At 59.6% G+C, this 20841-nt stretch overlaps 1 protein-coding gene across 1 annotated transcript; it reads left to right on the plus strand.

Moving 5' to 3' along the window:
* The first annotated feature begins 6925 nt into the window (after positions 1-6925).
* PLPP7 (phospholipid phosphatase 7 (inactive)) lies at positions 6926-20509 on the plus strand. Its single transcript, XM_040482671.1, has 2 exons — positions 6926-9149; positions 19279-20509. Exons 1-2 carry the CDS (start codon positions 8699-8701, stop codon positions 19641-19643), a joined length of 816 nt encoding a protein of 271 aa, XP_040338605.1. The 5' UTR covers positions 6926-8698; the 3' UTR covers positions 19644-20509.
* The last annotated feature ends 332 nt before the right edge of the window (positions 20510-20841 follow it).

The following is a 20841-nucleotide window of genomic DNA, read 5'->3' on the forward strand; positions in this document are numbered from 1 at the left end:
AGGCAGAAGACTTTCCTGAGCTCATAACCATGGTGGCCCCTCTCTCTGCTGTAAAGTCGGGGCACACCCCCCACCCCCGCAAACATTCTGCCCTCCTGGGACTCACTACAGCCTTCCACACCCCCTTTGCCGGCAGATGATTAGTAGGATATTCAGTTTGTATGTAAGTAAGATGTTAGCATTGGGGGACGTTACAGACATCACCCCCAGCGCCTAGACCAGAGCCGCCTGCACCGGCCAGGGTGCTCTCTGAAGTCCCAGATGCCACCCTGGTGACCAGGACAGGGGTGCTCCATGAACACGTGCTGAGCCGCACATTTTCCTCATTTGTCGTGAAAAGGACAGAGACCAGAGACGTAACCTGCTCACTAAGCAGCCAAAGCCCTGGATAGGAAGCTGCCTGAGTGAACACCGAGCCCGGGAAGTGGACTATACAGACAGAGACCCGGGGGTCGGGGCACAGTAGCTTTTCAGAGTCTGGATCCCCAGCCACATCTGGCCAAGTCCAAAGCCCGCTCAGTTCCTCCTCCTGGGATGCTGTCCTTTCTGGCTGGGGCCAGCGCCTCTGAATGGAAGGGAACCAACCCCTAGAAAGCCCTGTCCCTAGCGAATCCCACCAGAAGAGGTGCTCAGGTGCCCATGGGGTGAGGGTTCTTGCAAAATAGAAGCCCCCTCCTCCCTTAACCTCTCAGCCCCATAGATGCCTCCCCTTTCACATCACCCCTCCCCCATGCAGTGCTTTGTCCTGGGTTAGGTGAGGGCCCCTTTGGTGGGAAGAGGGCTAAGGCAATGTCCGTAGGCCTGTTTGTCAGGCCCTGAGCTGAGGAGTGCTCCCCCCAAGGCCAGTCCTAACAGACAGAGGGGTCTTCACCGGCTGGGCTCATGTCCCCATCCCATCCCAGCTCCCGAGGAACACTTCAAGGCTCCCTAGCTGCTGCGCCAGCTGCCAGGCCCCTTTGGCCCTTCTGCCTCCCGACTCAGTCTTCCTCCCGCTCAACATTTTCTGGAGCTTTGTGGGTACTGGACACAGACCCACAGCTGCCTCGGCACACGTGGAAGGCCCAGGATGCATCCACACGTGTGTGAGGCGCTGGCATCTGCAGAAGAGAGGAAGGGGACATCTGGGTGTAACATGCCCAACGCCACGGGCACACCCACATCACCTCCACCGCCGGCCTCATCCCCTCCCCCAGACCTCAGTCTCCCTAGACTCCTCGCTAAAGTCACCATTGAAGGGGGAGGAGGAGGGACTGGAGGGCCCAATCTCGGCCCGGAGATGGTGAACTCTTCAACGTGGCCACTTTGGGGACTCAGGGTATGGTCAGCGGGAGGACAAGGTCCCTCAGTTCTGGGCACGTTGGCCCAGAGAGGCCACGGAAAACCAGTCATGCAACTAATCTACATGCCCCTGCCCAGCTGGGCTTTTAACGTGCAGCCCAAACGAGCCGAGAGTCCTCCGAGGTCTGCAGAGACAGCTGGATGCAGTTTCTCCCCACCGAGCATCACCCATCACCGTAAACCATCATACATGGCTCCCCACAACCGCCCCACCAGCTGGCCTGTGTCACCACGGCATCCCGCAGATGAGGCCCTGAGACCTGGCGAAGACGGTGGTGTGGACTGAACGCAGCAGCCTGGCTCTAAACCCCGGAGGCTGGTGATTCAGTGTAGCAGGTGCTCTCGCTGGTGTCCCTGCAGGGGTAGGGGCCTCGCTGTCGTGGCCATCGGAGACCCTCTCAAGGCTCCTCCTCCCTCATTGGCCAACATGCATCTCAAGGCCAAAGCCAGTCCTTCAAGAGCTCTCGGCCTCCAAGGGTGTGGTCATCATGGGACTAGAAAGGCATTTCTCAGGAAGGAAAAGCCCTTGTTCTGCAGATGGAAATGTTAATGCTGGAATTCTGTTGCCCTGGGAAACAGGGTTCTCTCCTTAACCGTTTGGGACCAGACTGGAAGGCAGTGGTAAGGCTTGGAATGTCCACCTGGGAGAACAGCGGGCAGGGCTGGACGGCCAGGCAGACGGCTGGAGGTGAGGCACCGGGGCACAAGGAGGTGAATCCAGCTGGAGGGCCCACCTGACCTCCTCACTGTGTACCCAACCTGGGCCGGGAGTGGGCGCAGGCCTGGCCAGGCGAGCAGAGATGGGGTCTCAGACCGGGCTGGTCCACGGCCCCCGCTATGGAACACAGTCCCGGTGAGGTCATCCAGAGAGGGCCCCCGGTTTGGAACTTAGGTCACTCTCCCCGGAGAGGCGGCGGCATGGCGTGGGAGATGTCTTCGAGGCAGTGTGTAAGACCAACTGCTTAGGGTGGCTGCGTGTCGGGAGGTGCGGGCCTTTCCGGCCAGAGGTTCAGAACCACATTTCTTCCAGAGCGCGTTCGGGTTAGGGCTTCTCAGCTGGCCCTCCCACCATCCCCAAGTGCCTCCCTTCCCCGGTGTTGACTGGACACCTGCCCTGGGCTGGACGCTCAGAGGACACTGAGGGCATGGGCAGGGCCGGGACAGCCAGCAGGTGTGGTCCCCACACCACTTAGGTCCCATGGGCTCGAGAGAGGTCAGTGTTAATCCAGGAATGATGAATGGAGGTATGAGTTAACATGAATAATAGAGAAGTACAAATTCATACTTGAAATGGTCACAAGTATTGCTTGCTATAAATCAGGACCTATAGTGTAAGTTGTTTTGATGTGTGTGTGTGTCTAGTGTTGGGCTGGGGGAAAGGAGAGGGAAGGAAGCGCTCTCAGGAGGGCGGGGGGGGGGGGGGGGGTGGTGCGATGGGGCGCGCAGTAAGCACAGTAGAGGAGGTTAGAGGGTGTGATTGAGCGTACATGTGCGTGTGCGGGTGAGCGTGGCAGTGTGGGTTTGTGCGTCTCCGTGTGGGAGGGTAGAGTGACGGTCGCGGGGGGACGGGGGGTATGCGTAGGAGTGCGTGTGTCCGGGTTACTGTATGTGCCCATGAGTGTGAGGGTGTGTGTGTGGGGGGGGGGTGTCCGTGCGTGTGAAGTGTGTCGTGTTGCGACGAGCGTAAGTGGTGTGGGTGCAGAGGAGCCCGTGCGTCTTTACCGTGGACGACAGTGCGTGTGCCTCGTGTGAGGGTGTATCTGTAGGAGCGTGTGCGTGCGCCCCGCGCCCCACAGTCCGCGTTGGCCGGAGGCGGCGTCAGCGGGCTGGGTGCGGCCCCGCTCGGTGCGGCACTGGGAGTTCTCCAAGGTGCTAAAATAAACCCCGCGAAGGATCAGGTTTCCCGACCGAAATAACCCAGGAGCGGCCTTCGAAATGCGAACTGCGATAGAGATCCGGGAGGGAGCGCCCGGGGGCGGGCGAGCGGTGGTGAAAAATGCTCCCTTCCCCTCCCCTCCCCTCCCCTCCCCTCCCCGCAGGGGCCCCGCCACCGCCGCCGCCGCCCCTCCCTCTTCTCCCCTCCAGCTGCGCGCGCCCCTCCCCAGGACGCCGCCCTCCGGGGAGCAGAGCTTCTCCCCCACCCCGCCCAACCCCCTTCCCCCTCCCTTCTGGGGTCATCACCCCAAATAACCGGCCTCCTTTGGCCATCCGTCTTTGTAGGAGTTAGTAAGTTTGTAGGAGACTTGACGCCCGGGTTCCAGAACCAAATAGTCGTTCATTTGATGAATATTTATTGACTGCCTTCTATAGGCCGGGCAGTGCCCCTGGGCCCGTAAGTGAAGGAACAGACGGCTGTCCCTGCCCCCCCTCCCTCGCCGGGGCAGACCCTGTGTTAGGAGGACACTAGCCATAGACACGCACAGAATAAGGGTGACGGCACGTTAGAAAGGACAGTGACCAAGAGGAAGAGAGCAGAGGAGGGGGAGGGGTATTGGGGTGATGTTTGAGTCCTGGGGTACCGCGCTGGCTCACTGGACGACCGGCAAAGAATCCCTTCGCCTCTGAGCTTTGATGCTCCCATTTGTGTGATGGAGACTAAAAGCTTGACTGTGAAGTTGGCCGGAGGGTTAAGGGACCCACACTTAGCTCCAAGTAGGCAAGAGCAACCGTTAAGTACAAGCCAACGATAAATGCACTTGGCGGTAGTAAGTAATAGCAGGTTGGTGCTAGATCGGAGCGGAGCGCCATCTTAAAGCTTCGGAGACAGCAAATAACCCGTGTCTGCCATGTGCAAACTGCTCTAGGCCCCACAAAGCTGCCAGAAAACCTCTCCTGCTCTCAAAGGAGAGAGAGGCAGTGTATCCAGCTGGTTAGAGGCAAGGGCTTGAGGCTGAAACCCAAGTGTGAATCCCGGTTTCCCCTGACGAGCTGTGGGCCCTAGCAAGTCGCAGCACCCTCCACCCGGCCCTTCCTTCAGCAGCTGACAGGGCTGGGACAGGAAGGCTGTGTGGACCATGGGCCAGGGAGGGCAATGGCTCAGGGGAGGCCAGGTAGTCTGCGGGCATGGGGCCACCCCAGAGTCACCTTCGCGCTTCCCTCGGGTCCTTGCACGAGGCCTGGTGCGTAGCGGGCCTCAAGCAGTGTTCCAGGAGTGAACGAGTGAATGAGTGAGGGCCAAGCAGTTGGGAAATAGAGAAGCGGTGAAGCATATGGCCAGAAAGACAGCCTGCAGGCTCAGAGTTGCAGGGACCAGCCAGCCCCCGTTCCAACTCTGGCCTCGACCCGCTGTGCGGCCTCACAGGTGATGTCACCACCCCAGGCTGCTCTTCCTCATCTCTAACGTGGGGACAGGGTGGTTAGACTTGCCCTGTTGGCTAGACGTCTCTATAATCCGTGCTCTTCTGGGCCTGGGTACGGCAGTGGGTGGCTCAGGGTGACCCATCGGATCTCTGGGGGTGCACTTGGCACTTGCCACTTTAACCACGTATTCATATTCTACTCTGGTGTGCAGGGGTGTAGTGTAAGGATGGCCATGCCAGAGGAGTTCTGGAGAGTCATAAGATGGGGACAAACTACCTGTCCAATAATCAGGGGTCGCTTCCATAAAGTATGGCCCGTCCACATGACCGAATGCCAAGGAACCGTTGAAAAAAATGGTGGGTCGTCATGGAAACATGGTCAGGTTTCTATTAAGTGAAAAGGGTAGGTTTTTATTTTTTTTATTAGTTTTCTTGATTTTTGAGAGGCAGAGAGAGACAGAACGCATGTGGGGGAGGGGCAGAGAGAGAGGGAGACACAGAATCGGAAGCAGACCCCAGGCTCTGAGCTGTCAACACAGAGCCCGACGCGGGGCCCGAACTCACGAACCGTGAGATCGCGACCCGAGCCGAAGTCGGATGCTCAACCGAATGAACCACCCGGGCGCCCCGAAAGGGTAGGTTATTTTTTTAAAGGGCATGTAATCCAACCATATTTTTAAATGCATTTCTGTGCAGAGATGATATCTATAGATACAGTCTGTTTAGTATAGATTCTTTCTGGTTATTAAAGTAATACTTGCTTTTGTAAACTATTTCCAGAACCGGAGAGGGGACCCTTTATAACCTGACCGCCCTCGTGTTAACAAGGGGTGGTCTCCAGGCAGTGGGATTACACCTGTATCATCTGTATTTATTGAGTTTATTTGAACAGGCATGGAAAACCTTGACAGTAAGGAAAAAATTAGGGTATCGGTAAAAGTACACTGTTTTATAAACTGGCTAGTTATTTCATGGGTGTGTATCCTCTCTAATTAGACTTCAGGAAAAGATCAGTGACAGCATCGATTCAATGAGTGAATGCATTCTGAGAATTCTTTTTTTTTTTTTAATGTTTATTTATTTATTTTGAGAGAGAGGGAGAGTGCAGGGGAGGGGCAGAGAGAGAGAGGGAGAGAGAGAGAATCCCAAGCAGGCTCTGTGCTGTGCTGTCAGCGCAGAGCCTAACCCGGGGCTCGATCCCGTGACCGTGAGACCATGACCTGGGCCCAAATCCAGAGTTGGATGCTTAACTGAGCCACCCAGGCGCTGCTGAATTCTGAGAATTTTTGAGAAGTAGGACTGTGTGGCCTATGGTAGGGCCTCGTAAAGGGGTGGAGCCTGCTTCTCAGCTGTCTGAGAAAGTGAACAGGGCCACCCTACCTGAGAGAGGAAGGAGCAGGTCTCAGGCTCAGTGAGCCCCTCACACCATCCTTCCATCAGCCCCCCGCACCCCCCCAGGATGGGGAACAGAGGCCAGGAGGGCTCATAGGACTTACTTGTGGTCACTAAGCTGGAGGTGGCCAAGCCAGGGTTTGAACCTGGGGCTGTCTCACGCCAGAGCCTCCCCTTAACCACTCCTGGGTCAGAGCGCAGCTGGACCCCGTGGACTTCTTCAGCATGGTCCCACTGTGGCCCTCAGAACCTGCTGGCCGCTCTGACCAGACCGAGATGCTGACACAGACCTCGGGGTATTAATAGCCCCAATCTGGGCTAGGCTCCTCTTCCCCTCCTGAGGCCAGCCCAGGTCATGGGCCCCACGCAGGGAGAGGGAGATGCGTGCCCTGGTGGAGGACTGAGCGAGTGTGCCCAGGTCCCTGCTGTCTGAGGGATCCGTGTCTGGACGCCCTCCTGTTCCACCCCAGGGGCTGGCTTGGGAGTTGAACCTCCACCCTTTTGGGCTGCTTGGCTGGAGGCCTTCATGCCTCTGAGCCTCAGCTTCCTCATCTGTAAAATGGGGGTGGTATCACAGCTTCACAGAAAGGCTGGTTATGGGGCACAAAGGAGCTAGAGCACACAGCTCAGTACACTGCCCGCCACCCACGCATTCCGAGCACATCTGCATGTGTAGCTGTCTAGGAGCCAGGATGAGGCAGCCCGGGTCGTCAGTGCTCCACCCAAGAGGCTGGGACGCCACCCAGTCTGGAACATTGTCTTCTGTGGCTGCGTGATCTGAATGGAACAGTCTGGAAGAAGGATGCCGGGGAGTCTGCAAGGGACCCCGGACTGAGGGCTCCTGGAGTCTGCCTTCGCACCGACCAGGTATGGCGTAGGTGTGGGTCCTTCTGAAAGGGACACTCGGAAGTGAGACAAGACTGGGCCTTTTTTGCCAAACAGAATCAATTCCTAACCCATAGGGTTGAGGGCTCACTGTGGGGCAGGGACCCTGCTCAGCATTTAACAGACGTCATCTCACTGACCTCACAATGGCCTTTGAGAGGTAGACGCTAATATTCCCATGTTACAGGTGGAGACACCAAGGCCCAGACGGGCCACGTGACTTGTTCAAGATCCCACGGCTTAGTTGGTGCCGGATCCCAGGTCATCCCCCATTTGTCAGACTCTGGAGACCATAGCTGGTGCCCTGTGGCCAGAGAGCACTCACCTCCCCCACCTTGGAAGGCTCTGAACCTGGTGCCTGGAGGCTGTGGGGTGTCACGGGTGGGCTCCATGATTGGAAGGGAAGGTCACAGCCTCCTGCCTCCATCCCAGCTGGATGGACAGGCCCTGAGCTGTGAGACCAGGGCATTCACTGCTGAGCCTTCTGGTCACCCTATATCAATGGCTTTCCCTTGAGCCCAGGCCCAGCCAGCCCTCAAAGGGCTGTAGAGACTTTGGGTTCCTGTAGTCACCCAGGTGGGGACAGAGAGGCCTGACTCAAACCCCAAGTCCTCAGCTGGGCCCTCTCAGTCTGCCCTCTTTGGCTCCCAGCCTCTCTTGTCCTTCTGCGTCATGCACTGGCCACACAGGCCTCTGGGACTTCATGTGGGGTAACCTGTCCTCCCACCGTGATTCTCAAGACAAACCCAGGCTGTGGTTCTGTGACCCTATCCCACGTCTCTGCACCTGCAATCATTTCCATGTCATTTGTCTGCCCCCCCCCCCCCCACTGAACTGAGCTTCCCGGGGACAGGACGGACCTGTCATTTGTGGCGCATGCCAGGCCCCTCGGGTCGCATCAGGCGTTTGATAACCACTGGTGGGCTGCCTGAAGCTGCTGGAGTGCCCCTGTCCTTCGAAAAAACTCTAAGCAGTGGAGGCAGCCTCCAAGAGGCAGATCCATTACCAACCGATCACCCAACCCTCCCTCTAATGGAAATCAGATCTTACAGATTATTGCCATTTGATTGGACTCTCATGCACCGAAGCCAAATTCAAGACTGATCAAAAAATAGGAATAAAGCCCCAACCTGCCAGCTTAATGAAATGCTGTCACGGGGTGGGGGGGGGGGGGGGGCGGGGCCCGGCCCCAGCCGACCCAAGATGATGCCGTCAGTGACGTCCTTCACTCCGTCTGGTGCCCGGGGAGGCCTTTGGCGTGGCCCCACTGTCCGGTCCACAGGACGGGGTCCCAGGGCCCAGGCCAATGGGGCGGGTGGGCCTGGCTCACAGGGGTCCACGCTGCGCTGCTCCGAGGGAACCTGGTAAGAGCAGGGGTTAGTTCAGGGCCTGCGTCTGGGGGCCTCTGGGCCAGGGCAGCGGGAGGACTACATTTCCCAGACTCCTCCAGTCCCGGGGAGTGAGCCATTGGAAGATTTAAATAGCCCAGGCCCTGAGGCAGCGAGGCCGCAGCTGTGGACTCGTCCGCCTCCCCGGTGGCTCCATTGGCGCTGGCCCGCATCGGTGGGCTCGATTGGCTGCGCAGCTGGCACTGACGTCCCCGTGGAGCCCGGTGGCAGCTGGAGGTAAACAGCCATGTGCAATCCTGCACTCTATATTTAACAGCTGCTGCGGAGAAGGCAGGGAGGCAGGGAGTGGTGGCGGGATCCCCGGGCGGCTCCAGTCTTCGGGGAGAAGGCCTCCCAGCCCGGCTGGCACCGGCCCTCGTGGCGCGAGGCGTCACCATGCCAGCCTCCCAGAGCCGCGCCCGGGCCCGGGACCGCAACAACGTCCTCAACAGAGCCGAGTTCCTGTCCCTGAACCAGCCCCCCAAGGGCGCCCCGGAGCCCCGCAGCTCGGGCAGGAAGGCCCCGGGCCCCTCGGCGCAGCCCCCGTCCCCTGGCGATGGGGCCCGCGAGAGGCGCCAGTCACAGCAGCTGCCCGAGGAGGACTGCATGCAGCTGAACCCCTCCTTCAAGGGCATCGCCTTCAACTCCCTGCTGGCCATTGACATCTGCATGTCCAAGCGGCTGGGGGTGTGTGCCGGCCGTGCCGCGTCCTGGGCCAGCGCCCGCTCCATGGTCAAGCTCATTGGCATCACGGGCCACGGCATCCCCTGGATCGGGGGTACCATCCTCTGCCTGGTGAAGAGCAGCACACTGGCCGGCCAGGAGGTGCTCATGAACCTGCTCCTGGGTGAGTGTGCCCGCCATCCGCCACCCGCCCCGCCAGTTCCCCCGGGAGGGAGCCCACACCACCCCGCCCCGGCCAGCATGAGTGGGGCCCTCACAAGCCGCCTGGCACCAGCTAATGAGGTTAGGCAGGAAGGGTGCCCCAGAAACAGGCAACCCTCCAGCCTGGGAAAGAGAGAGCCGGGGATGCGCAGGCGGGGGCCCCCCTCCAGAGCGGGGGCCTCGAGAAGGTGGAGGCCCTGAGGGAACCTCCAAGGAAGGGCCCGGCTCTTGGCAAAGTGCCCCCACTGCCCCAGAGGCGGCTTGAAGGGAGGGGGTGCTGGAGGATGTGGCCTCGAGGGAGGCCGTCAAGAATCTGGTGGGGGTCCTGGAGCTGGGATCCTGGTAAGTGTCCAGAGAGGGGGAGCTCCCATCCCATGGGTTGGGGTCCTTGAGTTCCTAGGCTGCTTGCAAACAGGGCTTGGGAGCTGCCCCCATGCCCCCCCCCCGGTTGGTTCAGAGCCCCTGCCTGCTGCCCAGGCCTGGGGGTGCCGGAGGTCCAGTCTGGGGCTCCTGCCCACTTGTGGCCGCCTAGAGTCCTTACCTGCTGCTTCCCTCGGTGAGTCGCTGGAGGAACCGGCCAGGTGAGCTGGTGCTGGTTTGTTTTACCACCGTCTCTGCTGCCGGTATCTCTCCGTTTGGCACCGTCCTGTGCTGGGGGACCCACTCCCCTCCACTCGCAAGGTGACACCGACCCCCATCCTGCGCACCTGCAGATCCCCAAGGTGCTAGGGGAACCCCGGCTTCCACCCTCCACGCCGGGCCCACGTTGGTCCCCTCGGCCCTCTCAGTGCGGCCACCGATTTGGGCACAGGTGGTCGGAGGTCTCAGGCCAAGCAAACCCTGCCGAGGGAACCCAGCTCCAGAAGGGGGTAGTAGGCTGGGACACCGACAGCTGCGATCCCAGATGACGTTAGGATAATGTGCATCTCGCTGCTTAGGTCTCAGAGGGTCTGGGACTGGACATGCTGTGGGTGGGACGTGGGGAGGAGGAGATGGTCAGGGGCTTCCTTGCAACCCCCTCCCCCCCACCATGTTTTTCCGTTCTTCTTATTAAATCGTTTACGTGACTTGTTGTTTGTCCCGAATAGACAGTCCCGCGTGACTGGTGCTATTATCGCTCCCACTTTACAGATTAGGAAATTGAGGTTCCTATAAATAAAGCAACCTGGCCAAGGCTTCCGAGCTAGAGATTTGCACCGGGCCCGCCTGACACCAGGCTTGTGCTCTTTCCAGGCGCCCTGCCACGGGCTTCCCGGGGCAGAGCCCTGCGCTCATTATCCAAGGTTTCCCTGGGGCTCTTACAGCCCCAGACAGAGCAGCCGTTCCAGAAAGCCGTGTTGGGAGTTAGGTTGTCTGGTGTCCGAGGACAGGGGTGAGAAGGGACCCTGAAGCCTCCCTCTCAGCCCTGCTCCCTAGCCCCTGTCCGCAGGTCCCTTCCCTGGGTGAGGCTGGAGGTGATAAAGCTGTATTTGTAATGTGTTCAGTGTTAACTGTGTGCCCAGCATTGCATGAAACACACCTTCGCTTCTAATCCTCTCACAGTCCCGGGAGGGAGAAGCAGCATCTTCCCCTTGTAAAGAGGAGGAAACTGAGGCACAGGGCGGCGGCTTGCCCACGGTCATGCAGCTGGTCAGAGACGGTGCGGGGAGCACTTCTAGCTTGTTAAGAGGAGGTTTCTGGCTCATTCCGGCAACCAGCAGCTGTGGGCCCAAAGGCACCTGCTTCAGATTCGGGATGCCTCCCTTCTCGAATAAGAATGACAGTCGTTCTTAAGTTTTTAAAAACCTCATTCATTGAGCTTCTTTGTGTACTGAATACGATGCCATGAATGTCCTGTATTTCATAATCTAAAAATGCTTTTAACGACTTAATAAGCATTCGTGTACCCGCTTTACAGATGAGTTAACCGAGGTTCAGAGGGGTCCAGGGACATGCCCACTCCACACAAGCGTTAGTGGCAGGCCCAGGGACCAAAGCCACGTCCTCCAGACGACAAACCCTTTGCCTCCCCACTCGCCGTCAGCCCACAGGCTGCGGGTACCACCCCATCGTTCCAGAAGCATGAGTACAGCAAGGAGGTGAAGGGTCTGGGGGGAAGTTTTCCACCTGCCAGCACCTTTGCTGGTGTATCTGGGCGCTAAGAGCACAGAGAAATAGGGGCCTGGCACAAAGCAGCCTCTCAACAGCAGGTGCTCAGAGCAGGCAGAGTGGTCTGTGGGCTCCACTCTGTGGGGGTGCAGACCGAGCCCCTCAGTTCCGTGGCAGAAAGCAGGTAGCCAAGGTGGGTTCAGTGCAGAGTTCGGTCTGTCCTTCAGTCTTTGGGGGGACGGCGGGGGGCAGCTTTCCACCCTAGACCACAGGCTCCCAGGTCAGACTGGGCTTTTTCCAATCCTTCCCTGACCCTTTCTCTCTGTGAACTTGTTCAAGCCAGTTCCCGTCTCTGAACCTCAGTTTCCTGATCTGTACGTGGGGCCCCGGGGCTTAGAGGAAGCTGAGAAGGCACTTGGCACAGTGGGTTGCAGGTGAACATCCCAGTCCTGCCCTCCTGCCCTGAGCACTGGGGCACCTAGCTAATTCCCGGGGGCAGTCTCTGGGCTGGGAGCGGAGGCCCCGCCTGTGTAGTTGGGACCTAGGCTCCCTGCGGCCCCAGAAGGGAAAACTCAGGTGCCCTGGGAACTCAGAGTTCTAGCCGGTCACCCTGGGAGGGGTCCCAGCTGGGCCAGGAGGAAGTCCTCTGCACTGCCCCCCCCACCTCCGTGTTCCCTCCCGCCAGGGCCATGCTGCCCAGCCTGGAGAACAAAGCCAAAAGGGGTCTTAGCAGCTGGCAAAACCTTGGACTCCAGAGTCGGCTGGACCTGGGTGCAAATCCTAGCCCCGCTGTGGGAACTCGGACACGTGACTTTGCCTCTCTGAGCCTCATTTTCCTCATCCGGCAAATGGGTGGCTGGGACAGCTCACTGAAGAAGCGCACATGAGCATCTTGGCTCATACTAATGCCAGTTAACGCTTGTGCAACTCTGCATAGCACTATCCTTGCCCCATCGCCATTATCAAAAGCAGTCCTGGGTCCCCCCCCCCAGGCCCCAGACACCTGTGAGATGACTCAGTCCCCTCCCCCGGCCCTCCCCTGCAGCATCAGGCTTGATGATCCCACAGAGAGCCATGCGACAGGTGACCTAGGCCAATCCCAGCTCACCAAGCCCATCCCGGTTTCTTCGTGGGCCTGTCCTTGGCGGACCATGGCTCCCATGTCTTGTTGCCATGATCTATAAAAGTGTCTCTATTGAGATTGTCCTGTCTATTAAAATTTTAGCCATTTTAAGTGTTCATGGCCATTGAACACATTCTCAATGTCATGGAGCCATCACCACCGTCCGTCTCCGGAGCTTTTCCTCTTTCCAAACGGAACCCCCATCTCCATTAAACGTTGACTCCCCAGCCCCTCGCCCAGCCCCTGGCACCCACTGCTCTCCTTCCTACGTCTCAATGAACGTGACTTCTCTAGGGGCCTCAGAAAAGTGGAGTCGCACACCGTCGTCCTTCTGTGTTTGGCTGATTTCACTTTGAGTAATGGCCTCCAGGTTCCTCCGTGCTGTAGCAGGCATCAGGAGTCGCTTCCTTTTCAAGGCTGAGTAATATTCCGCGGTATGGCTACGCCACGTTTTGTTGATCCGTCACCCATCGGTGGACACTTGGCTTGCTCCTGCCCCACGGCTGTCGCGAACAGCGCCGCCGTGAACACGGGTGCGCAAGTCCCTGCTTTCGGCGTGCTGGCGTAATTTTTCGAAGAACACCCGCACTGTTGCCCGTGGCCGCTGCACCATCCCACCGGCGATGCACGAGGGCTCGCGTCTCTCTGGGTCCTTGCTAGCGCCCACTGGTTTCCGGGTTTTGATAATGGGCATCCTAGTGAGCGTGCAAAGTGGTATCTCGTGGCTTTGAGTTGCATTTTCCTTAATGATCAGTGACGCTGAGCACTCTGTCATCATATCCTCTTCTAGCAAGGGAAATTTGAACATTGCGAGGACAGATGACCAAAACAGTGAGGGCTTCCCTTAAACCCCCTCTTCCCCAGGAATAACATCCCCTGCGGCTTGGGTCACGGGCCTCTGGACGCGTGTGACAGCCTAACTCTGGGCACATGCTAACATAGCGTAGGTTTCTCAAATGACCTCCTGCAGTGTTGTTCCCAGCAAGGCTTCCTTCTCACAGGACCCGCCGGGCCATGAACGTGCCCTTTGGGAACGTGGTCTCAGCCCCGCGTCCCTTTACCTCAAGTTTCAAGGTTCGGAAATCAGAACTGGCCCGTCAGCCTTGCAGCAGCCCTACACCCACCCGGCCCCCTGTGCAGACCCTCTGTATAATCGGTGATGTCATCTCTCCCTCACCACCCACTGGGTCCGCTCTTAGCGACGCCTTGGTGAGGACCGCCACCCCCCCCACCCCCCCGCCCTGCCTGCCTGTCCCTAATTGATGGCTACCTAGGCTGACCGGCCTTCCCATGTGGAACTCTCCTGTGGAGCCGGTGGCTGCCAGATCTGTAGGGAGAGAACATTCCCCCGCCTTTTCCTGGCTTCACTTGTCATGTCTCCGTGGGGCTCAGTGAGACATCGGTCCCTCCACGGGGGGGCCTTCAGCCGCCCCCTGACCACGCACCGTCCTGACAGCTGCCCTTGTGGCCATGCGTGATTGGGCAGGCTCATGTCTACACTGCCTGGTGCTCAGCTGAGTGAATAGATGATGCTGTCAGAGTCCTGTGCCTGTGGCTTTGATTTCCTCGTCCCCCAAGAGTCTTCGGAGAGAGCTGGAGCCGGCCTTGCTATCTGGATTCTTCAGATGAGAAAGCAGATCGTTCAGGCCAGGGGAGGTAGAGACAGGCCAGGGCCCTCGCATTGCCCCCCCACCCGGGGTGCCCAGGGCTGGGGGCGTGGCTCTGGCTGAAGTCAGGGGCTGCCCAGGTCGGGAGAGGTGCCGGGCATGGGCACATGCGTCTACACACACACACTGCTCACACCGACAGAGTGGAGGTCCCAGTGCTAAAAGACTAGAAGGTTCCCACCTACCCTCGGGACACCCGCCCCCGACTCCACCCCTCTGCTCGCTGCGCACCTCCCTGAGAGCTACATCCTGCTGGAACCGTGCACTGGTTTTTTAAAGAGATTTCGCGTGCCTGTGCTGAAACACACAGGAAGTTGACCACGTGAACCATCTTTAAGCGCTAAAATGCAGTGGCATTAAATGCATTCGCATCGTAGGTAACCGTCACCCCCACCCACCTCCAGAATTTTTCCATTTTCTCAAACTGGGGCTCTGTCCCCACTTAAACAAGAACTCCCCATTCCCTGCCTTCACTTGAGAACGTCCCCAGGGTTCATCCATCCCCCAACCCTTGGTAACCACTGTTTACTTTCCGTCTCTATGAATTCGTCTATTCTAGGGCGCCTCCTAAAAGTGCAGTCTACTTGTCCTTTTGTAAAAATAACTGTTTAACAATGTGCCCAATAACGCCTGTTCGTGGGAAGAAAACGATTAAATGCAGGATGACAGAAAGACAACAAAAAAAATCACCCTCGTCTTCCTACCTAGAGAGGAGCACCCTTAACCAGTCGGTGGAGCCTTCCGGACTCTGTGTCTCTGCGTATAGACACATTTACATCTTATTTTATAAGAACGGCATCATACTGCCAATCCTGTTTGGTACTTGTCCTTCTCCACTTAACAAAAAACCCCACAGGGCTCCTTCGGTGGCTATAAATACACACCTGCCTCATCGTTGGCGGTGGCCCCGGCACGCCATTGTCTAGACTTGGCCACGACACATCCCATCCGTCTCTGACTCAAGGGCATCGCGTTGGTGCGGTCCTCGGTGTTAGGAAGACCGTGAATCACGGTGCGTATCCCTAATTATTTCCCAAGGAGATACTCTATGAATGGAAGAGCTGAGTCAAGGAAGTCGTGTTGCAAAGGCTTCTAGGTCTGAGGCCGAATGCCCTTCAGAAAGTTTAGAGGGATTGGTGCTGCCCCACAGCCCTGCCGGCCGGTCCCCCAGCTCCTGGAGGAGTTGGAATGGGGGGCTAAGAGGCAGGGTCGGCCCCCGGGGCCGGAAGAGCTGGGACCCCTCCTCCCTGCCCCAGCCAGTGAGAGTCACCGCCCACAGACCCGTCCCCTCGCCGGCCAACAAGGAGCCCCCACCCCACCCCCGCCCTGGTCAGGCCGGGTTTGGCTCTCTGCTGAGCCCACAGCCTCCCCCTTCCCGCCTCCTGCCCAGCCTGATTCCCCCATGCTGGAAAGCAGCTGAAGCTCCACGGGGGCCAGGAGAGGTCACCTCAGCCATTCCTCTGCCTCCGGGCAGACACACACACACACACACACACACACACACACACACACAAGCGGCCAGTCACAGGCAGGCAGGAGGCCTCAGGAGCGGCCAATTCCAAATCTCCCATGATAGCAGCTCTTTTCTCAGAAAGGTCTGGCCCCTGGCCTTGGCCCTGTGACCCCCCCCCCCCCCCCCCGCCCTGGTTCCGCAGGCAGCACAGGCCCCCAGGGTCTCTGGGGTGGGGAAGGACAGGGAACGCTGAGACAGGTCTCTCGTCCTGCTCTGAGGCAGGGAGGCTGCCGGGGCAGCAGGGCCTGGGGAACGGCTGTGCCTCCTGCCTGGGGGCCCGGACATCTCAGAGCCCAGCTTGCTGAGAGGGGCCGGAAGTGGAAATGGCTACAACCGGGATGGTGAGGGAGGCCGAGCCCTGTGTCCCAGGCGCCGTTTATGAAGCGCGTCCTGAGAGCCGCGCTCTGAGTGGCCTCCGGGACTTTGTCAATGAGGGGAAGGGAGGCTGGGAGAGGCGGACGTGCCAAGGTCGTGCGGTCGGCAAGCAGCTGACCTTGAAGCTGGCCTCTGATTCTGGAGCCCAGGTGCGTGCACAGCCACTGCCCTTGTTCACCGCCGCGGGTGGAGGCCCGGGGAGGCCAGGTGGCCCGATCTGCTCGCACGGCGCGCCGGGGGCGACGGGCTTCTGCCGCCGTCCTGCCCCTCTCCCCCGAGCATCCTGCCGGGCCGACCTTCCCCGTGGGCCCCCGTTGCCTCCTCTCCAAGGCCAGGAGGAATGTAGGTCAGGGAAGTTGACAGTGCTGTGCGATCGGAATTCACGGAGCCCCGAGCGATGGCTCCACTTGCTTCTATTTCTGGGCCCTAGATTATGCGCTGATAGTGTAAGAATCATGGTCACAAGGAGGGCTGGCCGGGGTGCTGGAGGAGGGGCGGGCAGCCCCGTCCTGGCAGCAGGAGGTGGGGGTGGGTGGGGGGAGAGGCCCGGGGAAGGCATCAGCTGTGCTGGGGAGCCGTCCTGCCTCTTCCTCCTCCAAGCCTCAACACCCAACGGCCACAGCGTGGGGACTGGGAGACCACTGTCCCGTTGCACCTGTAGAGGAACTCTATAACCAGTGCTTACTGCCCACCTGCTACCTCGGCCCCACGGCACTCGGCCAGCCGGGCTCACCAGCCCGGGGCCGGGCCCATGCCTGACCTACCCGAGAGCCAGCCGTGCCCAGGAACTGGAGGTCCAGTGAATGAATGAACAAGGCATAGGATGGGCGGGGCCAGACGGACAGCCAGCGGCAAAGGGGTAGAGTCTCTACCTCGTTATGGCCTCAAGAGACAGAACCGGCCAGAAATAGCAGCGGATTCCCCATGGCCCAGACACAGGGGCGCCTGGGTGGCTCAGTCGCTTAAGCATCTGACTCTTGCTTTTAGCTCAGCTCACGATCTCATGGTTCGGGGGTTCAAGCCCCACGTCAGGCTCTGCGCTGGCAGCATGGAGCCTGCTTGGGATTCTCTATCTCCCTCTATCTCTGCCCCTCCCCTGCTCGCTCGCTCTCAAAACTAAATATTGAAATCAGGGGACACAGGTAGCCTCCGAGGCCTCTGTGTGTGGGGGGGGACCGGGGAGGGTCCCCAAACGGAGCTCCCCCCCCCCCCCAGCTTCACCACAGGGCCGCCTCTCTTATCTGTTCCACACACTGAATCTTCGTATTTGCTTTCGACGGGGAAAAAATGCTTGGCTCCCAAAAAGTGAGGAGGGTGTGGGTCTAGCTCAGTCCTTGGCCTGTGGTTCCTGACCAGCCATGACGGGGGCTGGGGCATGCGGGGAGACTCGGGCACAAGCCCTTCGTGCCTTCAGCCACCAAATCTGAGGATGCCAACGCTGCCCCCTCCCTCCTGCCTTCCTCTGTGCAACCTGCTCCAGGATTCACGCTTGTCTGGGAAGGCAGCTTTTAAACCAGCAACAGCCTGCCAAGGTGATGAGCCTTGGTTTCTGGCTGAGAAACTTGGTCACCAGTTGGACAGACGACTATGCCTTCCAGTGACTAATGTCGCGTCTGGCTCCTTCTCAGGGCCCGATCCTGGTCCACATTAACCCCCCAGACCCCAGCAGCCCACCCGTCACCCAGGCTGTGGCTGGCCACCGCCCAAAGCGCCAGGGAAGCTCTGATTTCCCTGCGGGTGGCGGAGGTCTGGGAACAGGCGTCGGGTAATTTCGACCCTGGGGGGAGCCCCAGAGAAGGAGACACTCTCACCGACGCACCTGCTGGATGCCGGCTGGCCGCCAGGATCAGGCCGGCTGGGACTGAGAAGTAGTAAGGGAAAGTCCTGAAGGACGAGGGAGAATAAGTCGGCGGGGGAGGGAAAGGGCGGAACCTTCCAGAAAGGACGAGCCGCAGGTACGAATACTCCGACCTCTAAGGCTTGGTCTTGTCCTCCGTAAAAGGGGGACGATATGGTTTCGGCTGCTGCCGCGGCCAATAGTGTGACGGTTCCTCCAGAAGTTACCAGCTAGAGTTACCATATCACCGTGCGACTCCGCCATAGGCCTGTCCTCACAAACACCGGAAACAGGCGCTCGGCAAATACTTGGACGCAAGCATCCGCAATAGCCAGAAGGTGCAAGGAACCCAGACGTCCCCTGACAGGCGAACGGATACACAAACGGCGGGGGGGGGGGGGGGGGGTGTCCCGGCAGCGGACTATTATTCCGCTTTAGGAATAAGGTACCAATGCATGCTGCGTGGACGGACCTCAAACACACGATCCTGAGTGAAAGCAGCCTCACACAAAAGGCCACGTGTCTGACTCCCTGCATGAGAAGTGCCCACGGGAGGCAGATCCGTAGAGAGAGAAAGCAGATCGGTGACGGCCAGGGCTGGGGGCAATAGGAGAGGGACAGGTCGTGTCATGGGTCCCGGACTTCCTTTTGGGGGTGAGAAGCGTGTTTTGCAACTGGGAACTGGTGGATGTACAGTCCTGTGAATGTATTTTTTTTAAGTGTATTTATTTTGAGAGAGAGAGAGAGAGAGAGAGAGAAGGCACGCGCGGGGAAGGGGCAGAGAGAGACAAGGAGAGAGAATCCCAAGCAGGCTCCGAGCCGTCAGCACAGAGCCCGACGCGGGGCTCGAACTCACGGACCGTGAGATCATGACCTGAGCCGAAGTCGGTGGCCCAACCGACTGAGCCCCCCCCTCCCCCAGGCGCCCCAACCCTGTGAATGTGTTGAATGCCACTGAACTCTACGCTTAGGTGACACGAACTTCACCTTCGCTTCTCCAAAGCAGGGATATAGTCGTGTGCTGTTCCCAGGACCGCAGGGACGTCAGTGAGGTCCTTCCAGAAGAATCACCAGCCGGGGTTGGTGGGTCAGGACCGAGGCCCTCCTCAGGGGCCCGTGTTGCCCCCGATGACCCACTCTGTCATGCTGGCACCTTTACCGAGCCCCGTGAACAAATCGGGTCCGGGCCCTCGCGGAGCACGTGTGGCGTCAGGGAAGAGAGACGAGAGTGATGCTGAGAAAGCGTGTGATGGGCCAGGGCTTCGGTAAACGGGCGGTCGGGAGGCCGGTCTGCCGAGGAAAGGGAGGGCCCGGGCCGGGTGGGCAACCCAGGAAAGGGCGTTCAGGTACAGCACAGGCAAAGGCCCTGGGGTAGAAACGCGCCAGGGGGGTCAGCGTGGCTGGGGCGAAGGAAGCAAGGCAGGGCGGGGGTGCTGGGGTGTGAGGGGACGCTGACGGTCCCTCGGGGCCTCTCCCTCTCGCCCACAGCCCTGCTCCTGGACATCATGACGGTGGCCGGCGTGCAGAAACTCATCAAGCGCCGCGGCCCGTTCGAGACGAACCCCAGCCTCCTGGACTACCTCACCATGGACGTGTACGCCTTCCCCGCTGGGCACGCCAGCCGCGCGGCCATGGTGTCCAAGTTCTTCCTCAGCCACCTGGTGCTGGCCGTGCCCCTGCGCGTCCTGCTGGTACTCTGGGCCTTCTGCGTGGGCCTGTCGCGCGTGATGATCGGACGGCACCACATCACGGACGTCATCTCGGGCTTCGTCATCGGCTACTTCCAGTTCCGCCTGGTGGAGCTGGTCTGGATGTCCTCGAACACCTGCCAGATGCTCATCTCCGCCTGGTGAGCCGCCTGCTCGGGGCTCCGGGAGCCGAGAGAGGAGGCAGGCGCGGCGGCCGACCGGCGGCCTCACGTCCCCCGTCGCGGTTGGAGGCTGGCGACCGCGGCCGGGCCGCCCGGAGGCTCGGTGCGGCCGGCAGGGGCGGGTGCTCTCTGCCCCTTTGCCTGGACCGCGCGTGTCCTCTCTGGGCCACGCTTTGCTTCCGCCACGGAGAAGGCAGGCGAGAACTAAAGGTGGCGGGAGCGGGGCCGGGTCTTGTCCTGTCCCTCGGTCGCCGTCACGACCGCTGAGTGCTTGGCTGTGCCCGCCGTGCCCACAGCACGCTGCCTGGCAGAGCGCCCCCCCCACCCACCGCCCAGCACAGGTGCCACTGCCATTAACGGTCATCGGCAGCTCAGGGCAGCACTCTCCGAAGGGCGCCCTGCCGGATGCCAGCCTGCAAGACGCTTTGGGAAGGAAAAGGGTTTTGTGGTCAAATAAACTTGGGCAATGCCGCGCACCGTGGCCCCGTGCCGGACATTCACGAGGGCTGTTGTCGCCATAAAGGCTCTGACAAGTCCTGTGCAAATGCTTCCTGTCAAACTCCGTGTGTCCTCAGCGCATTTGACCACAGACCCCTTTTCTCGAGGAACAGCTACTAACCCCCAAAGAACCGCCGTCTCCTCAAGCGCGTTTTGGGAGAGGCCGCCCGGGAGCCGGAGGGCCTGAGGCACGCGTGGGCCTCTCCCAGCGCCTGCGCAGAGCTCACGGCCGCGGGCATCGGTGCCGCTTTGGCCCCCAGGGGCCGGACTCCATGTGACCTGATAGGTCGTTTCCAAGTACCCATCATGGATGTGCATTTCATGTGACAATACAAGGCGATATGCAGCGGACCCCTCTCCTGCGTGCTCTCTCCTCGTGTGATGCAAGTTTCCAGGCAGGAGGGTCTCTGTTGACACCAAAGGGTGGGATGTCTTCAGCCCCGGATGGGCCGTGGTGTCAGGTGGTCAGAGGTTAAGGGGCTCCTAGATTTTTCCGGGCTGGTTGGTCGTTCTCCCTGAGGTCACGATGCGGGTCTCGAACTCACAAACTGTGAGATCGTGCCCCGGGCTGAGATCCAGAGTTGGACACTTAACCAGCTGAGCCACCCAGGCGCCCCCATTTTCACTTACATCTTAATCACATCTGCAAAGACTCCATTTCTGAATGAGGTCACATTCACAGG

The sequence above is a fragment of the Herpailurus yagouaroundi genome, unplaced genomic scaffold (assembly GCF_014898765.1).
Source record: "Herpailurus yagouaroundi ecotype Mexico unplaced genomic scaffold, PumYag 160, whole genome shotgun sequence".
Taxonomy (NCBI): Eukaryota; Metazoa; Chordata; class Mammalia; order Carnivora; family Felidae; genus Herpailurus; species Herpailurus yagouaroundi.

Bases quoted from the DNA above. Each gene is read 5' to 3' on its own strand.
- PLPP7 (XM_040482671.1), top strand. From the start codon at position 8,699: ATGCCAGCCTCCCAGAGCCGCGCCCGGGCCCGGGACCGCAACAACGTC. The intron at 9,150-19,278 runs GTGAGTGTGCCC...TCTCGCCCACAG, and splicing joins GCTCATGAACCTGCTCCTGG to CCCTGCTCCTGGACATCATG.